This window comes from Camelus bactrianus, chromosome 3, assembly GCF_048773025.1.
Source record: "Camelus bactrianus isolate YW-2024 breed Bactrian camel chromosome 3, ASM4877302v1, whole genome shotgun sequence".
Classification (NCBI taxonomy): domain Eukaryota; kingdom Metazoa; phylum Chordata; class Mammalia; order Artiodactyla; family Camelidae; genus Camelus; species Camelus bactrianus.
In genome coordinates, this window is record NC_133541.1 from 97,280,413 (window position 1) to 97,301,377 (window position 20,965).

The 20,965-nt window shown below is 47.5% G+C and overlaps 1 protein-coding gene across 2 annotated transcripts in view; it reads right to left on the reverse strand.

Annotated features, from left to right (window-relative positions):
• Nucleotides 1–20,965, reverse strand: part of SPOCK1 (SPARC (osteonectin), cwcv and kazal like domains proteoglycan 1) — a 470,868-nt gene that overhangs the window by 127,253 nt on the left and 322,650 nt on the right. For both annotated transcript variants that reach the window (XM_074360727.1, XM_074360729.1), the window contains one exon: nt 17,898–18,012. In XM_074360727.1, coding sequence (XP_074216828.1) covers nt 17,898–18,012 — 115 coding nt within the window. The remainder of the gene's footprint in view (nt 1–17,897; nt 18,013–20,965) is intronic.

Consider the following 20,965-nt stretch of genomic DNA (forward strand, 5'->3'; position numbering starts at 1 on the left):
GATATTTCACTTCTTGAGTCAATGAAGAGTGAAATCCGATGAAGGTGTCTTGATGGGAAGGCTATTCCCAGTGTCACAGACATTCATCAACTGGGGCGACACAAGCAATTTAGTCTGGGAGGCAGGTCCTGCCAGTCTTTCCTTTGGCCACAAAGTCCGAATTCCACTGCAGCCTGGCTGCTGCTGGGGGCAGCCACACCTCCTACCCTACTCACAGTGCCACACAGAAAATCCCAGCCTACACACACAATGGAGAGAAGACAGACACTCGGCGGATCACCAGCATTTCTTATGCTCTTTTGCTCAACTGCTTATTCTCAGTCTATTTCTTTTTCTAAGTTTACCAAAATTCCCAGCTTGTCTGTTTTTGGAAGCAGAATAATGATTCTTAAATACAAATCTGGTGACGTGACTCCCCTGCTTAAAGCTTCCATCCTCTCCCCACCTCCTAGGGTATCGTCTGAACTCCCAGTTTTGGTGTTAAACTGACTGAGACTGCCTTCATTGGGTCACTGCCTGCGCTGCTCCCCTCTCCAATCTGCCTACCACACACACACACACAAACTCCATGTGCACGCACGCACACACACGCACACACTAATCACCAACACCAAATATTTTTGCTTCAGCCACCCTCTGCTATTTCCCAGAGCCCACCAAGGATCTTTGTGCCTCTGAACTATCATGAAGGTTTTTCCCAGATCGGAAACACCTTTATTCCCACCCACATTTCTCCCCTCCACCCTCCACTCCTCTCTGTCTCATGAGGCTTTCTTCAAGCCCCAGCTCAAAAATCCTCTCCCCCTGGAAGTCTTCTGCCCTTCCACAGGCAGTCAGGCTGCACTCCCAGCCCACCATGGTCCTCTGATTACTTCTGGTCAGGCTCCCTGACTAGCCTCCAAGCAAGCACCTTGATTTGGCCAGACAACATGTTAAGATGCTACTATTATTCAGATAGGACATGGGGTACATCCAAGCTAAAAGCCCTGGAGCCCATCCTGGACACCTCCCTTCTCTGCCCTGACCACTTCTCCCCATCACTCAGTCCTACTGATTTGACCTCCAGCTCGTCCTATCAGCCACATACGTGTACCATGCAAACTCAAGTCCATGTGACTTCGTAAATGCGTTCTACTCACAGAGCAAATGTCTGCCCCTCGTCCAAGCTTCAGATTGGCTGCCTTTCATTAAGTTTCTCTTCCCCCTGGGAGCCCTAACCCACGTAGAATGAACCATGACATTATTTGTTCCAACATTACGCCTTGTTCAGACCCAACTGTGACAGTTACCACAGAACAAAACAGGTCATTTTGCGTTTATCTTCTGCGATATAGTGTATGCCCCTCAAGCGGAGTAACTGGATCTTAATCATTTTTGTGCTTCTTGTGCTTGGAAACATGGTTGACCCTCACCACATGGGTTCGCTCAGTGAAATAAGTGAATTTATTAATTGGGACATTTAAAACTTTCTCCTTTTATTTCTGGAAACTATTAGCACTAACTAGAAGGAAAAATAAGCAACAAAAATTCAACAGACCCAGAAATCCTAATACAGACTAGAAAAAATTAATTAGCAAAAATTTCTAAAGACAGCATACAAGTGGGTAGGGGGGACTCTCATGGTCATCTGAGGGCTGAAGGACCCCCCGTCCTCTCAAAGTCAGACAGCTTCCAAAGCTGCAGAAGGACCTCTGAGGCAGTTGTTCCACAGTCCCAACAGATATTAATTTTCAAGATTTGAGAATGAGAAATCAGAATTCTCAGGAATCCTCAAGAATTGCTGAAATAGTACATTTTTTCCTGCATTCATCAAAATATTTTATTTATTTTTTTAAACAAATAGGGAACATTATGTTTAGTAGTATTTATAAAGAAATGTAGCTTAAAGTGAAAATTCAAACACTAGGAATTGTCAGCAAGCATTATTGGGTAGTATTCAAATAATGGGACATTTGGATCTTCTAGAAAGTTAACAGCATGGCACTTAATTATACGTTGGTATTTGTTCTAAAACTACTTCTGGGAACACCATTCAGAGCATTTCTATAAGGTATACTATGCAAATGCACTTAGGAATAATCATTTTATTTGTAAAAGCAACTCACCATTGGCAGCAGAGTGGACTATGAACACACCCTTTGAAGATGGCCCCAGGCACAAGCGAGGCAGGCCAGATCATGACTGCTGCTTCCTTCCTAGTCCCTAGAAATGTCAACCTCAACCTTCAAGTCCACATGTCAGGGTTTCCTGCTCTTGCTTTCCACTGGACTCTGCTGCTCCTCACTCAGATATCCTCACCCTCACCAATCAAGCCCCAAGTTGACAGTGAGGGAGTCTTTGATGACATCAGTTGTGACCCAATATTTCATTCAACCACAGGCAGAGAAGGGCCAGAATCAGGGCCCAAGTCAAGCAGGGTCAGAACAAAGACTTCTGTCGTAATTTTTCCAGCCAGAAGTACATATGCAGGTGTAAATTTCCTGTTATCAATTGCACAGGATGACATTCAACAATGTGTGTCAAAAATATTTGAATGATGTGGTGGGTGGGGGCTGTTAAGTCTGTATAAGTGTATATAGAATTGTTGACTTTTTTTTCAGTTATTGAAGAAGGGCCCTTCATTTTATTCAATACCCTGTGCATTCTAACACGTCTGCGTAACTTTAGAGAGAACTCCTCCACCCCATGTATGAACAGCTGGTGAGAGAGAAAGGCAATTCCAGACCACAAATGACAGCAGCAGCACTCCAGTTGTTCTGTGAGACTGTCACATGCCTGTCGCAATCCTGCACACATCTCCCTGATTCCTCACCCACAGCGACCCCCTGGTGGTAGAGGCTGTCATTACCTCCGTTCTACAGAAGGAAAATAAAACGGAGGCTTACCTAACTAGCCCAGTCCCAGGACCTTCTCTGTCCTGTCTTTGTTCTCTCACCCAATCTCTAAGGTAGACCTGTCAGCTCAGAGGCACGGAGAACCTACCCAAGAATCATCCCTTTCAGCAGCCACACTGTGTGTTTGCTGGCCGCCAGCACTACATGCATTTTATTTTCATGTTAATATCAAATTGCCCATTCAAAAACAAGATTAAATTTACTTGCAAAATCAGAACTAATTGCTTCCCAAACAAGGCTGGAAGATACTCAGAGAGTTGATGTGGTGGCTATTATTTTGAACCAGAGACAAAATCATGAATGTTAATTGAAATGAGAAACATGTTAACCATTGAAATAATCTGTCATGTAAAATGAGGCTATCATTCCTTCGTTGTTAGGGTTATTTGAGCCATTATACTCAGTCATAAAATTACACAGAAGAGCATAATGGCCTGTGTCATTTACAAAAGCAGAGAGACAGGTTCCCACATGAGACATTCTCAGTCCTGGTACCCACGGGCTCAGAAGTCTCTCTCTTTTTCCAAACGAAGGTCTCAGACACCAGATCCTCCAAAGAGAGTCCATGTCTCCTAATAAACAGATGTCTATTAGAGAACTGCACAAAGAATGTGTCCAGAGAGTAACTGCTGTGCCCCTAGGAGTGCCCTGAGTGCTACTGGGCACTCCCTGGTACAAAGACGCACTGCTTACAGAACCTGGAAACTGAAAAGGGCAAATGTGCAACTATGACAGTGGCAGCTGAGCACTTCTTGAGGACATATCATTCTGCTGACACTACTACTATTACTACCAGCAACAATAACAAGCACATTCTTAGCTCTCACAACGCTCCAAGCACTGTTTTAAGCCCTTTACATGAACTGTCACACCAACTCCTCCCCACAGCTCCAAGAGGGAGGAAAGGGACAGTGGGCCTCGGGAAGCTGTGCTGGGAGGGAGACGGGGAGACTTCATGAGCAAAGCAGACCCACGGGGATGGGAAGGACTCAGGCTCACAAGGTGGGCCCTGCTCATCAGGGGGGAGCATCTACTGATTCCAGCTGGCAGGTCACTCACAGGAAAGCCAGCGACCTTGCATGGCTTCCCCTCATCAGACATGGCCCAGATAAGGAGGCTGGGTGCCTCGACATACCCCAGGTCAAGGCTCAAATGCATTAGAAGAGATAAACAGATGCCACATAAGCCAAGAGCCATCAATCCACAGGCATGCTTCCAAACCACCACCAAGCCAGGTTTCTAAAGCACCTGCAAATCCACAGGAAAACTGCATATTTTGAAAGTTTTTAAAGAAGAATAAGGGCCACCAAAAAGATGTGTGTCTGGAATGGATGCAATTCTACAAGCAGCAACATCTCTCTGGGTGATGTGAATGTCAGTCAACCTCTGGACTGCAGCCCATTTCAACTGGAGGCTCCATGACCTGCCTTTCACCTGAGCTGTGTAATGGCCAAGGCAGCTGGGGGAAGAAGAATCTAGGCTTCACAGATGACAGGATTCAATAGCCAGACAGAAGTTTCCAAAAACCCTGTCCGTGCACGTGTAAAAGAACTGAGAATGATTAAGGGGGCACACTGCAGAGGGAACACACCCTCAGCGAGAAAGGAAACTTTGATTTTGTTACTCTAAATGTCTATTATGCGAGTCTCTTACAATTAGGTACTGCTGGTTTAATCTGTTCAAAATTTAACACATTTTCAGAATTTTTAAAGAAATGCATGTTGTCAAGTCTACCCTGTCTGCCAGTCTTCCATTGCTCCAGGAGTGTATGAAAAAGCTAACCTGATTGAAACAGAAGAAAGATCTCCCAGGTGCAAGAAGGAGGGCGGAAGAAAAAATAAAAAAAGTTCAGCTAGATATAAGCCCCCTGACCAGTCCTCAAAGGTTTCAGTGAAGATCAACTTGTCAGAGCTAGCAGAACTAAGTTTCTATATTATATTTTGAAGGTCTGTTTAAGCAAAGCTATCGAAACTAAAGGTATAAATATTCCAAAAGTGGTTAGGATCCTAGAGGCAGTCTTTTTCAGTAAACATGTATTACATACCTACTATGTGCCAGAAATTGGGCAAAGAATCAAAGATAATGCTAGTGTGTATTAAATGTACTTCCTATAACACCCATTACATGTAACAATTATTAGTAAGCACAATGATATTTAATGAACTCTGAATGACTGAGTTTATCTGGGGCTGGGTGTTACCTTAAGTGTTTTTATTTTTACTCACATCTTGAGACAGTGAAGATTCTCATAGACTACTAACTTACCCAAGAAAATTTCTACATGGCAGGACATTTGCTGTTAATTTCAGGACTCCCCATCAGCACCCCCAAGCCATTCCACATTTAAGAATGTCAGAAGCAATCTATGTGGCCAATGAGTAAAAGACAAGGTAAAAAGGAACTTGCCAGATTACAAACCCAGATCTTTGATGTTTCTCACATTTCTGAGCATTACTTCGATCAAGGTTTCCTTCTACCTGAAACCAAACAGATATGGCCAGGGACCCTAGTCAAACCTACTTCTGGCCTAAACTCACAATGCCCTCAGTACTTTCTGACCAGATCAGGAAGATTAGCAGGCTGATGTGATTATGCAAATTTCACTAACTGGTTGGAGACTGCCTGCAGTCACCTTCCATTAAGGGGACAACAGAGCATGGCCACTGGCACCAAGAGGCTCTGTAAGGCAGAGACAGTGGGGTTTTTAATTCAAAGTTCAGCTTGTTGAAGAGCACAGCCACTGGGACCTGCACATAAACTTGTGTGCATGGACACACACACACACACACACACACACACACACACACACACACATACTCACAGGGCCCAGCTACAATTTTGCTTTGTTAATGAAAAGTGCCAAGCCAGCAGTGTAATAGCAGCTATTAGGGAAATGTAAGAGAACCACTGAGCTTTCTTTATTCCCTTAGGATAACGGATAGCAGTGCACTGTTTTAAAAATCCCTTTCTCCTAAAAAGGGGCAGAAAAGAAACTGTTACTATTACCCACTGACCTTTGGCCTCCCCATTGGATTTCTTATTTGCTGATCTTCTTTGTTGGCCCAAGAAAAAGCGGTCCCATTTTGCCCTGAGACCTTAGAGGAAATCTTTAGCAATGGACATGGTAATTGGAAAAAAATCAAATGATAAGCTAGTAAAGCCCAGGGCCGAGAATTTCATCTGCCTCCCTCTCTGAGTGTTCATAACCCTGCCTCTTTGCAGGAGGGGCCAGAAGTACTGAGGGCTTTGCTAACACAGCTTCCTGCTAATTATCTGTAAGCTCAGGTGTGCACACAAGAGTGCGTGCAGGCATGTGCAAACCTACCACGGGCTCTGCTGCTACAATCTTAGAAAACACACGCTTGCGTGTGTTTAATTACTGTGAGATGTGTGGATAAGAGAAAGTGTACCCACATTTGTTTTCTGGTCACAGGCAGCAAAATGACCCCAGTCTGGGAGGGCTGCATATGATCTACTTTAGGAAGAACAAGTCAGCAAAATGGAGAAGTGGGGAGATGGCACTGGGGACACTGCCTTTTACAGGACAGGCACAGAGACAGGCTGGAAGCTGACAGAGACACAGTATCCAAGGAGATCCAGCTGAACACCATCATCCGCAAACAACCCACGTGGGGCCACTCACCACAAGTGCGGCAGGATGCAGGTACAGCCACATCCACAGCATAACTCTCACCTGCTCTGAAAGCGTTCTTCATGGTCAAGGTCAGAAGAGAGAAGCCAGAGCCCCTGACAAGCTCCTTCGCGTCTCTGTGGCCCTCACTGGTAGGGAATTTTCTGGGTGGGGGTGGCCAAGAACTAAGCCGAGCTCCCTTGGTCTTATGTTTTCTCCAACACTTTTACCTTCTCCTGCCAGGCTCCCCTCATCCTTTCCCAAAGGCCAGCTCCAATGCCATCCCTCTCAGAAGATGTCTCAGATGGCCCCTCCCTTCCTCCAAGCACATCTGCCCCATGTTCCCAGCCCCGTGTTCCTGCCCTGCAGCTCTTTATCACTGGCCACTGTGGGTGACACTTATTCAGGTACCCAGTGGCTCCTACGTAGAGACAAGATGCTCAAGAATGTGCTGGCACAAGGAGCAGTAACCCTGTGTCCTAATGCTATTCCAGACTAAAGCCTGGACCAGAGGATAGACGTGACCAACAGAAAACCTTTTGACTCAATACAAGGAAGACATCTTACACAGCGAGTGAGAGCTGTCCAAAGACAGAAGGTCCATCTCAGAAGGCTGCGAAGAGAGGTTCCCCAGACTGCAAAAGTTCAAGCAGAGGTCACTTAGATGAAAGGGATTCTATAGAAGGCATACTCTGATCTGTGCGTATGTGAGAATGTGAGAAGCATTCTTCTATGATGGACAAAGAGGAGGTTGTTTCCATTTCTTGAATACTGTAGTCCAGTGTACTGAACATCCTTGTATATAAATCTTTATGTGTATCTCTACTTTCTTCCGTGAGATAGATTCTCCAGTGTGGAATCATGGGGTCAATGAGGCCAAAATATCCACCAGAAATGTTGTAACCAATTTACACTCCATCAACGGCGCCCTGCAGGGAGCATTACTCCATTATCCCAACCCTCCACTCTGCAGACATCTACCAAGTATTGCTCTGAGAGCTGCTCTGAAACAAAGCGTTTAGATTCTCCACCAAAGGTCCATAAGTAATCAACAGAGCCATTAAGAGCAGCAAGCCAACTTCACCCATTGCACAAAGTGAAAGAAAAAAAAAAGGCACAAGTAGAAAATGCTTAAGTTGGAGAGTGAGTAGATTCGCAGGAAATCCAGTGTCACCCCAGCATGTTCCAATCGGTCTGGCCCTGCCTCCCTCACTGGCATCATGCAGGCAGGCCCCCTCCATCACTGCCTTCCTGCTACTCAGGTCTCTCTCCTCTCACTGCCTTTAGGATACCAAGTCCCTCCCCCTTCCCTGACCCAAGGCCTCTGCGAAGGCTCTCGCACCCTCCAAGAACACTCCTCCCTACTCTGCACCTTTCACCCCCTTCAACCACCCTCAAGTGACCCTCTCACGGTACCTGCTCTTATCCTACTTAATGCACATCACAATTCATTTGATACTTCCTTTTCATCTGTCTTCTCCAACAGACTTTAATCTCCACGGCATCCATTCATCACAGAATTCCAAACACACAGCAGTGGCTGGCAGATGGAAGGCACCGGAAATACTTGTTAAATAAAGAAGTGATCAGACTGCAGCTTATCTGAATGAGTGACCTTTAAGCCGTCATCACCAGGGCACGGGAGCCACTTCCTGAGAACCAGTCCTACCAAAGCAACGGCAGTGGGGACTCAAGCCTGAAAGCCCTTCACTACCATCACCTTCACAGATGGCCTTCCTGGTACCTGCCAGACAAGGACACTAGTTCCAGGCCGGAGGGGAGCCTTGCCACTTCGCCCTCCACTTGGGAATTCCTTATAGCAGTGGAAGCTTGAGCCGGAGCCTCCTCCCTCCCACCAAGCACATGGGAAGCAGGGGCTCAGCACCGCCAGCTGTGGCAGGGCTGCAGACAAGACAGGAGGGAAGAGGCGCCTTTCACTCCTCAGTAAGACAGCCACATTCATGTCAGCGTGCACCCATGAAAACTGTCACTTAAGAGAGTGCTTTGGAAAGGTATCAAGGTCCCCAAACTAATTAACTTTCATCTCTCCTGTCCCTCTGTGCATAGAAGGCCTTGCCCTCTGCCCACCCCCTTCATCAGGAACATTAAAAACGGGACATTAGCTTGAGAACATCCTATTTAAAACAAAAGTACATCTAAAGATAGCCTTGGATGCCCGTCTAAATCATCCCGAGTCCATTTTCTGGCCCCAGAACCCTCATGGTCAGTGCCTCAGATGGGCCCTACTCTGGTGCCTGACATCCATAAAGAATGTCTTTCACGGTTCATTGGTTGAGTTAATCTTAGAACAAACATCTAAAGTGAAGACCTGTGAGGTGGGATCTTGATGAGTTTCGGCAGAGCAGCAAGCAGGCCACAGCAGACTCAGTAATAACAAAGGCGAAGGAAAGAGGTCTAAGAAAATTAAAACAGACGTAAGTGAATGCGGGAAAACCAATCTGATCACCCCTGCAATAGATGATGGTTGTGTTCTGAGGCCACACTGGCACTGCTCCCCTGGATCCTGGAAAGCACCCCAGAATGTGCAGGGGCCCCTGTGGACAGAGGGGCAGAGAGAGCTGGGTCAGCGCACAGGGATAGAGCCAGGCTGTGCGAGATGAGGGGTGGGGGTCGAAGCCACCAGGAAACACAATGGGCAGGCAGAGAACAATGCAGGATCCATGCACAGAGTGGCCAGAACACAAGCCCAGACGAGGGGGGCTTCACTGTGGGTGGAGGACTAGGCGAGGGAGGGTGATGGAGGCAGGTCTGGGCTGGATCCAGAGGAATCAGAGAGACACAAAGGCGGGAGACCACGACCCAGGGAGGCAGAGGCCATACTGTGGGAGGTGGCCAGGGCGGGGTGTTGGGGCATCCATGATCTTGGGAACATCTCTGCCCGGTGTCACACCGACTGGCACAGCAGCCCGAAGACATCTGCACTGGCTGCTCAGAGGCCCAGGTCATCCGTGGTCCATGCACGAGGGGCTCCTCATGTGCCCCCGGCCGTGCTGGTGGAGTCAATGCCAGACAGGAAGGGTCCACCTGCTTGGACAGACACGGGAGACTGGAGTCCCAGGAAGACCATGCATGGGACACAAGTCCCCTGGAGCAATTCAAGGACCCATTTGTGGGGACAGTGTAGGGGATGCTATAGCTCAGTGGCAGAGCCTGCTCAGCATGCGTAAGGTCCTGGGTTCAATTCCCATTAGTAAATAAATAAACCTTATTGTCTCCCCCAGAAAAATAAAAAAATTAAATTAAAAAAAAAAAAAAGGACCCATTTGTGCACAGACGATGCCACAACTCCAGCTACCCTGGTCCCAGACACACTTCTCTTGACAGATTCTCCAGGTTGAGCCTGGCCTGCGTCAGGCCTACGCGAAGGTAACACAACAACAAAGGGTGGCACACCCACCTCAGCCTCCACTTTTTCACCCACTTAAATCTGATGCATGAAATATACCACTCTGTACATTCCTTCTTATGCAAGGACACCTGGGAACACAGCAACTGCAGCCCCGTGATCTGGGGCAGAACCACAGAGCAGGGTGGTGCACTGAACGCTGTGTAAGAGATGGGGAGGAAATGAGGGAGTGGTGTTCCATCAGTCCCTGGCCCTGTCCACAGCCATTCCCAGCTCCAAGAACTCTGGGCTGACTAGCTCTCCAGCAGCTTTGCACCTGGGCACACGCATATTCTGAGAAGTCCACCACAAAACATTCTCCATCTCCTCTACACAGAACCTGGCTCAAAAGAAGGAAAAAAAAAAAAAAAAAAAAGACAAGGATCCAGTGCTTTGGGGTCCAATGGAAATTGAATGGCTCCCTCTGGAAGGAGGCCCTTCTCCAGCAGTGCAGCCCAGGAGGTGGAGACGGCAGCCTGGAGGAGGGTGCCAGACAGGACTAGAGCAGGGCAGAGGGTCTGTTCCTTGAGAGCCTCACCCAGAAACTGCCCAGTCAGGCAGAGGCCCTGAGACGTACTAGGAGGCTCACCTGGTAACCCTGCCACACTCCCCTGCCCCCATATCTTCAGATGTAACACTGTTTTGGCACAGGCAGCATGGTTTTAAAAAAAAAAAAAAAAAAAAAAAAAAGAGGAAAACTGGGCAGGGCAAGATATGGGTCTGGGACATTTTACTGGCAGTCATGATTTTGATTTTCTTAATTGAAGTATGATTGATTTACAATGTTGTGTTAATTTCTGGTGTACAGCATAGTGATTCAGTTATACATACATATATATGCATAATGTATTTTTAATGCATTTATAAAACTTGCCTAGTGAATTTGCCTTCCAATGTAAGATGTGCCTCTCACTCCTGTCGCCCACCAGCAGCCCCCAACCCTGCCCCACTCCAAGGGACTAAAAATTCCACCCAATTATTCACATCTCCATTATGAACTGTTTTTTACTCTCTGCTGCTCTTGTCCCCAAGCTCATCTAATCAATACCTTCAGCTTCAGAGAGGAAAACGAAAGAAGAGAGATGGTAACTGTGTTGCTTGAGTTAAGAAATCTTGCTCAGTGAGGACGTGGGTAACACCCGGGTCCTTACAGGGAGAAGGAGATAGTACTTCAGTTGTTGGGGTTTTGGTTTTTTTGTTTGTTTGTTTTTTCAATGGCTGTGGTTTAAAGTAATTAAGTATCTATTTTTCAGTGACATGTGGTTGGAATGACTGCTTTTGGAAAAACCACAAAGGGAAAAAATGAACCCAGCATTATCGCTTTGGGCACAGAAAGGAGGACATGGGTTTAATACTTGAGACCCCACCAATGGCTCTGAAAGGGGCAGGAGGCGGGAGAGAAGGGCCCAGGCCTGTGTGCGGCAGTGAATGCAGGATCAGGAACAGGAGGGCTGGTAGGCCTGTGGGCTGCAGCACCGTGGGCAAAAGTCAACTAACTAGTGAGAGCTCACACCCACGACTCCACAGCCGAGGAGGCTGCATGGCATCCCTCCTTCCTTGTTCCAAAACTGCCCCTGTGCCACCGAGGAAGTCACTGATAGAAACTCGACAGCCCCATCTGTAAATGAGGACGGTAAGAGACCAGCAGGCTGTTGCGAGACATCAGTGAGGTCCTCTCTGCCAAGAGAGCCCAACATGGGAGGCGATCAGTGAGTGGCCGCTCTGGACCCTACGACCCTCCCTACGTCTTCCTTAGGGCCTAGTGGTAGGTATTCCCAAAACAACAGACCCCAGCAGCAGCAGTTTCTCTGTTTAGAAAGGTGACTGATTCAAAAGGGGGCCTCAACTCGAAACCCAGCGGCACCAATTCCACAAATAGCCTAGAAATAGCACTGTGCCCTCCTGAGCAGCCTACCGAGAGGACACGGGACCTGAAGATCCCTCGAGGTGGGAACAGAATGCAAGGGCATTCATAGGCTCCTCGGAGAAAGGGTATGAGCCACATCAACTTAAAGTCATAGCAAGGGCTGTGGGTGTGATCACACGTTGTTGGTAACTGGGAACAAGGCACCAGAGAGCCATCCAGGCATCTAGGAACTACCCACCTTCCTCGTGGCTGTGTGTCTCCCAATCTGAGACAAACGTGTGTGTATAATCAACCCATTCAAAGCCCCTGTAGTGGGAGGCAGTCCTTTGTTGTAAAACAAAACTGAGATGAAATAACCGTCATCCTTTCAAATATCCTGTGAGAGTTTGGTATGTGAGGCACATTCTGTGATGTACTTCTCTCTGACCTCAGACACTTTGATTCTTTTTTTCAAGTTCACATAAAAGGCAGAGAGCTCTCAGATTGGTCTACTGCACTGCCAGCCTTGACTGGATCTGAATTCTTTGCTGGGTGCGGAGGAGGATTCGTTGTTATTCCAGATAATTATTAGGAAGTAGAGATAAAGGGCTATTACCTTAGAGAGGCCTAGACCATCGGGAGGACCAGCCATCAACTCCTGGTTTAAAAACAGGTTAGTTCCCACTGCTGCCAGGAGGCTTCCAAGGATACACTCAGACACCGCAAGTCCCACCCTGACAGCTTTTCCTCCCATTCACAACGCATGTGCAGAATCTGAGAATGCGGCTTGTCTGGGAGACTTAAAACAAATGCTTCAATTTTCCATTCACCAAACGAAAATCAATGGCAACAGAGAGGTGAAATCAATGTTCAGCGTTCTGTAGGGAGAAGCCCTCCCCCTCTCTCGCCCACCCAGAACCATAAATCAGAGCGGGCCACCCCACTGGCAGTGAATTCCTGACAGCCGGTCCCTCCGCAAGTTGTATGACTTTCTGTCCACTTTTTTTTCATGAATCATACCCTAAGGGGGTATTTTCTTTAAGAAGGCCTAAGAGAATATTTTTTAAACTTAAGTCAGGAAGAGTAACACATTGCTGTATTGAAAACTCTTCTTCCTCAAACAAACCCATCTGCCAGTAGCATCTTTGGCACCTAAGGCCAATGCTTGACTTAACTGTTTCCCAAGGTCCATTTTGCATTATCAAGCATTACATCAAGCACCCCGCCAACCTGCTCCCCGAGACAAACAATGATCTGCTTTTGGTCACCAAAACTTACTTCCACCACAATTTCATGTAAATGAAAATCATACACTTTTTTTTGTTTTTGTCTTCATTTAGCATAATTATTATGAGATCTGTCCATGCTATTGCATGTATCAATAGCTTTTCTTTTTTAATTGCTATTAATCCACTGCAAAGAATATATACCACAACTTGTTTACCTGTTCACCCATTGATTTCCAGCTTTTAGCTATTTATTTTTTGGGGGAAGGGAGGGTAATTGGATTTTTAAAAATTTATCTATTTATTTATTTTAATGGAAGTACTGGGATTGAACCCAGGACCTTGTGCATGCTAAGCATGCACTTTATCACTGAGCTGCACCCTCCCCTCGACTTTTAACTATTGTAAGCAAAGTTGCTATGAACATTTATGACTGAGTCTTTACACGGACATATGTTTCCACTGCATATTCTAGAAACAAATCTTTTGTTGGACATATGTTTTGCAAATATTTTCTCCCATTGTGGCTTTTTATTAGTCTAACAGCGTCTTTTGAAGATCAAAGTTTTCACTTCTGATGAAATCCAATTTGTAGATTTCTCTCTCTCTCTTTTTTGTTTTTTTGGAGTTTATAGTTCATGTTTTGTGTGTCCTATTTAAGAAATCTTTGTCAAACCCAAGGTTACTACTCTTCTTTTCTTCCAAAACTTTTATAATCTTAGCTCTTGTATTGAGGTCTATGATCTGTTTCAAGTTAATTTTTTAAATCATACATTATACAATCATTAAGATTTATATCTACAAAGAGCTTCAGTATCATAAAATACTCATTTATACATATTAACTGAAGAGAGCTCAATACAAATTTTTATACACTGGAAAGGTACCACTTGATAATCAAACTTTGACAAAAACAAACCAATGGACAAAACCTACAACTAGGAGAATGGAAGAAAAGGTGCTGGAATATTTGAATTACTATTTTTAGATTATGTGACCATTGCCTATTTCCTGTTCCTTTTTACTTGTCTATACTTTTAGTGTTTTCTGTAATAAGCATCAACTACTGTTATATCAAAAATTAATTAGAATATTAAGAAAAAGTCATTTAAGAGAAGGCTCCCTGAGTCTGGGCTGCCTTCACACTGCTCTTTAGTGTGTAAAAGGCCCCGTTGGAGAACCTAAAAGATGAACATCCTACCAAGAATTTACCCTCTCCCAACCCCAATCAATATCGCTCAACAGCAAGAAGAGATGAAACACAGAATTTCCAAAGAGAATCCTCCAAAGGGAATGTGAGTTTAGCTGAAGCCTCTCAAGGAAACCAAATACAAATCCCAATACCATCCCAATAAAGGAGAAGTGTCCCAGCAGAGGGAGGGCTGGTTGCCCCACCTGGCCCCCCGCTGAAATTGCCTGTTCACCTACCAGACACTGTGAGTCGCAGGTGTGCGTGTCCAACAGCGTCTCCACTCACTCAATCTCCGAGGGCAAAGAAAGCTTATGAAATTCTCTCACGGAGGCACTCACTGTCCTTCTGCCTCAATCTGCTTGCAAAGAAACAGCCCAAGTCTGCAGCCTCGTCATCTGCCCGAGGCCGGCCCGGCCGCCTCTCCCTGTGAGTGCCTGCCTGGCGGGCAGGATTTACCTCTTGAGAGGCTGCAGAGGCCAGACTGGCTGATGGGATTGCCTACAGATGTCTCACAGACAGAAAGATTACTTTCCTGACTGATGAGTAAATGGGGTTGTCAACATGATCTCCCTGGTCAGAGGGGACCCCTGAAGTATAATGTGGGAGGACAGATGTTTCATCTGGGAAGGTGTCCAAGACCCTAAGAGGAGGTCTGCACTTGGCTGATAGGGCTGAGTAATTCTGCCTCGGGGTGGGGAGGCCGGACCCACAACCACAGCCAACACCGTTGTGGAGCCTCCCCAGGTGTAGGTCTCCTCCCAAATCCTGATGAGGCAGTGGGCACCCGCCTCAGTCAAAGTCTCCTCTTAGGGCTGCTTTTCCAGGAACAATCGGTATCCATCATCAAAAATGCAATCTTCTTGCAAGTCCTACCTTGCTGAGAATCACAGAGGGCGGCACAAATGGCATTGGGACCCTCCTACAACACCTCAAGGTTTCCTAGGGCAGGAACTCCAGAGGCCAGAACAGTCAGACCGGGATGAGGGCAGGGCTGCTGCATGAGCTACTTCTTTCTCAGGGGCATGCGAATGGGAGGTTTGGTGGCTGACCTTCCAGAAGGAATCAGACAGTAACAGTAACTATCATCACAATTGTTTTAGTAACTGTCAGGTTAGCTGTCATTATGTTACTACGTACCTCACACACCTCCATCTTACTGACCTCTCATCAAAAATGGACACAAAATACCCTACGCAAGAATGAGTAAAACTTAACTGCCCATAAACCCTCTCCACAAGAATTACTAGAGGATGTATCCCAGCAAATGAGACAGAGGAAGGGGGTAAGTGCTTTCATTAAAACCACTTTACAGAGGAGAAGGCACAGATTCAGGACAGTAAAGAAACTTGCCAAGGGCACACAGCTAGGAAGGAGCCAAACTGGGAACGGAGCCTTGAAGGGTCTCAGTCCGAAACCTATGCTCTTGGCCACTGTAATTTTGTGGCCACCAGGAGATGTGGGAGATGAGAATTACACTTTCAACACACAAAAAAAGTGGCGGTGTTTCCAACACAGAAACACGGGGTACCCCGGAAGAACCCCATTTACACTTGAATAGGCCTGAATACCAAAAAGGATGCTGCCTCGGTCTCAAGACAGACTTGAGCTTAAAACTAAAAATCTCTTGTCTGGCACTTACAGAAAGGGCTGTATTCTAGAAGGAAACAGGCAATGGACTGTTCACGTTACACACACACTCGTGCACACACACAGACACAAAGCCAGATGGCTGAACAACCTACAGCACTCTACCAAAGGGTATTTGGGTATTTGCAGCAAAAGAGGCTGCATCTTGCCTCCTTCAGAGATGGAAGAAATCATGGGTGGCAGAATCATCCAGGATAGTTTGCTCAGGGCATGTATGCCTTAAAAGGATGTTTGAATAATAATAACAACAAAAATCTGTTTTTTAAATCTCACTCTGCATTGAATGTGATTTCCTTCAGGGTAGGAATAGGGTCCCTTGTTTACCTCTGTAGCCTCAGTCCTAACACAAGCCTGGCACATAGTAGGTACTCAAGACCTTTCTGTTAAATGACAACAAATGACAAAACAGATTGAATCGTGAGGCCAACACATGGTACGGACGAAAAACACAAGCTTGGGAGCTAGGCAGTCCTGGGTTTGAGTCACGGCTGCCACTTACTGGCTATACAAAAGCAAGCTACTCATGCCTCTCTCTGCCTCAGCCCTCTCATTTTTAGAGCGACGACAAAAATAAATACCAACTTGACACAATGGTTGGAGGAATTCAAGGCTGCTGGTTCTGAGCACAATGCCTGCCGCACACTGAAGGCTCAGGGATGAGATCTATCTTTACTTCCAGGGAGGACACTCCGGTCTGGGGGAAGAGCTAATGTGTTGTAATACCTCAAATCTGATTTGAGCTTGGCTATTTTAGGTGATCACAGAGCCTAGGTCTGTTGCTGTAGGTGCCAGGTTTGCAGGGGCAGGGGCGACGGGGGTTCTGTTCCGTGCTGTCCCACCACCCAAGGAGCGCTGGTCCTCAGCTGGGCCATGCTGTCAGAGGATGGGTGCTCCCCACGCAAGTTCGGAGGGAACCACATAGGGGCCGAGGGAAATTAACGCATGTCCCAAGAGAAGTAGCCAAAGTGGCAAGCGTTACTTAGACTTAAAGAACTAAGAGACGGTAGAGGACGCCTTCTGCACGGTCCCAGGGTCAAACTGAAACCAAGGAGCAAAAGTTACAGGGAGGCAGAATTCAGTGGGAATCGAGTTCCAGTAGGCTACTTTCTTCGCCTGTGGTTACGGTGAAGTACAGGTGAATGGCAGAGAAAGTTGCTGAATCCAAGTGTGTGTAATCAAGGGTAGTGACCCAAGGGTGTGTGACTCCAGTGCCCATCGCTGCACCTCTCCACTGTACAGGCGGTACACTGGCACCGAAATCACCCTTCTCCCACCCGTACCCCATCCAATCCCATTCTTTCAAAAAGCCTATTTGTGTGTGCGCGTGTGTGTGTTTTCTTGCTTCAAGTATCTGCAGGACTGAAGGCAGGAACGGCCTGAGTGCAAAGGCTCTTTCTGTCACTTGTGTGAAAGCCTAAGCCCACTGGGTGCTGGGAGTGGGTGGGGCAAGAGACAGAGGCTTTAACAGCTGTGAAGAGGAGAGACCTCCTCCTGGCCTGGAGAAGGCTGTGCCCTGAGGAAACAGCAGTGCATGTCCTCGGGAGGAATGGTGGCCTCGTGGTCTCGAGGAGGCAGGACCCAGGGCTCCAGCCTGGCGGAGATGCACACATCCCATACAGCATGGAAGCAGACAACCCTCCTCCTTCCTCCCCAGCCTCAACAGACCTCAAAGGATCATCAGGGTGAGGATGTCAGTAGCAACCAGGAGACTAAATGTACAGCTTCTGTCTCCTTAGCTAGACGCTTCCCGGATCCTGGGGTCATCCAAGGAGGAGGAAAGCCCCACCACAATGGCCAGGAAGGGACTTTCTGTGCATTTTCTTGAATGAGGGCTCAGAGTTAAATAAAGTTGATTCAAAGGAAATCAAGATGTTAACATTCTTTGCAAATATGTCTTTGAGACCTGAGATTCATACCATGGCAAGAGTTCAGGTACCACGTACCATGCAAGACACAGATACAGACACCTGCTCCCCCTCACCCCCAAGTCCCCCAGTCAGAGATCAGGAACCCCAGCTCTGCCGGCAGCAGAGCGCCTCCTAGCCCTCGGCTTACCTGGGGAGCAGGTGCTTGCGGCTGACACACAGGGCGGTCTGGTAGTCCTGGGTCACACAAACCTTATGAGGGCTGCATTTCACCTTCAGGCAGGGGTCCTTGGATGGGTCCAGGGCTGAGTGAAAAGAACACAAAGAGGGGCGTTAGGACCTCCTGGGAAATTTAATTTCCAATTCTACTCAAATAAACGAGTGGGAAATAAACAGACCATGTGTTTGCACTCTAAGCCGTTTTCTTAGGCTGGAGGTGATTGGGATGAAAACGCAAACCAGGGGGAATTCTACGTCTATGGCACGTGTTTTTCTTCAGCATCAGGACAGTGATTCTTTCGTGCTTTGGGGAGTTTCAGCATCTTCTTCTTGGCAGGAATTACTTTTAAAAATCCTTTAGCATCTTGAGTGTTCTAAGGACCAAAAGTGATATTTCCTTCTTTGGTTATTTGTCTGCTATTGCTTTTTATGACTTTGTGCCCAATTTTGCTTATTTCCTATGGTGCAGTAAGTCCCAGAGGATGGAGTATTGAGATCTTCAGTTCAATCAAAATAGACTATATGCATAAGTAAGTCTCTTTTAAGTTTTGTGAAGAACTTCAGGATGCACAAGCCAGTCCAGTCCAGTGCCACACAAACTTACAATATAATCAGGCAGGAAAAAAGAAAGCTGACATATAAATATTTATTGTGCAAGGGAGAATTAGATAAGGGCCATGCCGGGCATAGAAAATGATAACAGAGCTTGAGAGCAAAAGAGAGATCAATTTCTGGGGCAGGGATTAATGAAGCATTAATATGTGAATTGGATCTTGAGGGATGGGTAGGATTTTAAAAAGCAAAGAGAGGAAAGGCAATCTAGGCCAGGATGAGCACCACACTCCAAGGTAGGGAGGCATGTCTGGGCAATCCTCAAATATTCAATCTGACTAGACTGTGTGCTTTGTTGGGGGGAATAATGGGGCGGCGTGGGTGTTGATTCAGCCAAGTCACTGCAGAAAAGGTCTCCAAAGACAGCAGTTCGTATATTACATTTCCTAGAACAGGCAGAGCAGTCAGCCCCTGGCTAATCAGCACTTGCAGGCTGAGGTGCATGTGCTCATCAGGGCAGAGAAGAGCCTACAGGGAATTCTCTGCAAAACAAAAGCAATTGTGCCATCTCCCAGCTCTGGGGCCTAAAGCCCATCGGGCGATAAATCTTTTGTAACTGCTCTCCACAGCCTGGGGAGGGAATGTTTCCCAGTCCTCCCCACACAAACATTTGGTTAAACAGACTGGCATCCCAAGCAGGGACAGCACCACTGCTGTCATAAATGTTGTGGTCCCCTCAACCTCTGGGCTCCCCAGTGATCACGAGCTCCCTGCACTTGGAGGAAGTCACGCTTCCTATCAGCCCACCCAAACCCAGAATCTCAATGCCCTTCTCTTCAGATGGCTGCTGGTAATTCCTCCAGGGACCTGCATACACGCTATCCAAAGGCATTTTTCTGTTGCTTGAACTGTGCAGGGCACAGCTTCAGCCTCTGCAAACAGAAACCTGGGTGTATTCTCAGGCCAGTCAGGTGAGCAGCAAGACCCAGGTCCTGGTCCCAGGGAGTCACCCAGCAGAGCTGACTCCCCAGGGGATGGGATGGACCTAGCAGCCCAGAGCTTAGCAGCAGGAAACATGCAGCAGGATAAAGAGAGGCTGACTAGAGCCCCAGAGACAGGGCACTCACTCTGAGCTCTTAAGCTGAGGGTTTCACCTCTGCGAGCTGAGAGGCAGGGGGCCTGTGTCTGCCCTCAGAGTCCTCTGAGGCTGGGCCTTCCAGAAACTTCCAGCAGGAACTTCTGGTCCCAGGTGGAGGTCTGGCTTCCTGGAAACATCCTCAGGAGAGGCCAGGAGGCTGGTGCGTCTTAGGCCAGTGGCCTCCCTGTGCACCGCCCACCACCCCAACCCCAGGGCGGCAGCCCAGCCGGCTGTGACTTGCTCTCCTAGACTCACACAGCATCAAGCTAGCAATGAACAACTACCAGGTGACCACTGATGACGACCACGCTGGCCTTCACGGCCCCTTTTCAGACATCCAGGCACCAAAGGATGAAGTAAGACACGGACGGATCCCAAGAAACTCGGGGACCAGCCCCAAAGCTTCAGCTGCAGGTGCCCACCGAGGCACTGCCCTGACAGGTGTCAGGTGTCCTGGAACCCTTGGGATTTTCCCCGGAGGGGATTTCAGAGATGGGGAATGCCAGGCTGGCCTAGGGTAATGGGTGTCCAGATCCGCAGAACTAGAGGACAAGCTTAAGGGCTGAATTTCAGCTGGTCTTTGCTTCTGCAGCCAACTTCAAAGATCTGCAGGGTCCACGCTGGGATCCAGACAGCCTCGTGGGCAGCACGATCTCAAGGAAAGTAAGCCAGCTGAGCCTGGTGGGAACAGCAGACTCCAGGCCCAGGGTTCAAGGTGAAGGCTGGCCGCACTGCTTCCTAACCTCTATACAGCCCTTCCCTCGTCTGTGAAAGGGAGTAGTAACCATACCTGGTATCGCTTTCGGTTGTCATGAGGGTAAGTGAGTGAATCTTTTAAGGGCTTAGAACAGACGTGGTTCAGGTTAAGCACCTCGTGGCTGATGGTTAATTTTTGCGTGTCTGTATTTTGTTCCCAAAGTGCATAATAAGCCTTGATCATAACAAGAACGATAGCTAACACTTACCCAGCGCTTTTGAAACATGCAGGCAGTGAACTGTAATTGGATTACCATCCTTAATTCTCACAAACACCCCAGAGCTGGCTGTGGTTCGTGTGCCCATTGCACAAAGAAGCTGAGAGGTGCAGACGGTGTTGGACACCTGGTCGGCTGACTCCAAACCCCAACTCCTCACCACGATACGCCAGCGGCCTGAAAATCACCGAGTCTCCTTTTAAAAGTTGATGTGGGGCTCCACCTGACACCAAGTAGAGAGCCCAGATGCACCACGTTCCCGAGAGGATGCTGGGGCAGAATGAAACTTGAGGAGAAAAGTAAGTGGCAGCCAGGGGGTCCTGAGCTGGGCCACACAGGACTGCCCCAAGTTGATGCCACACACAGCCCTAGCGC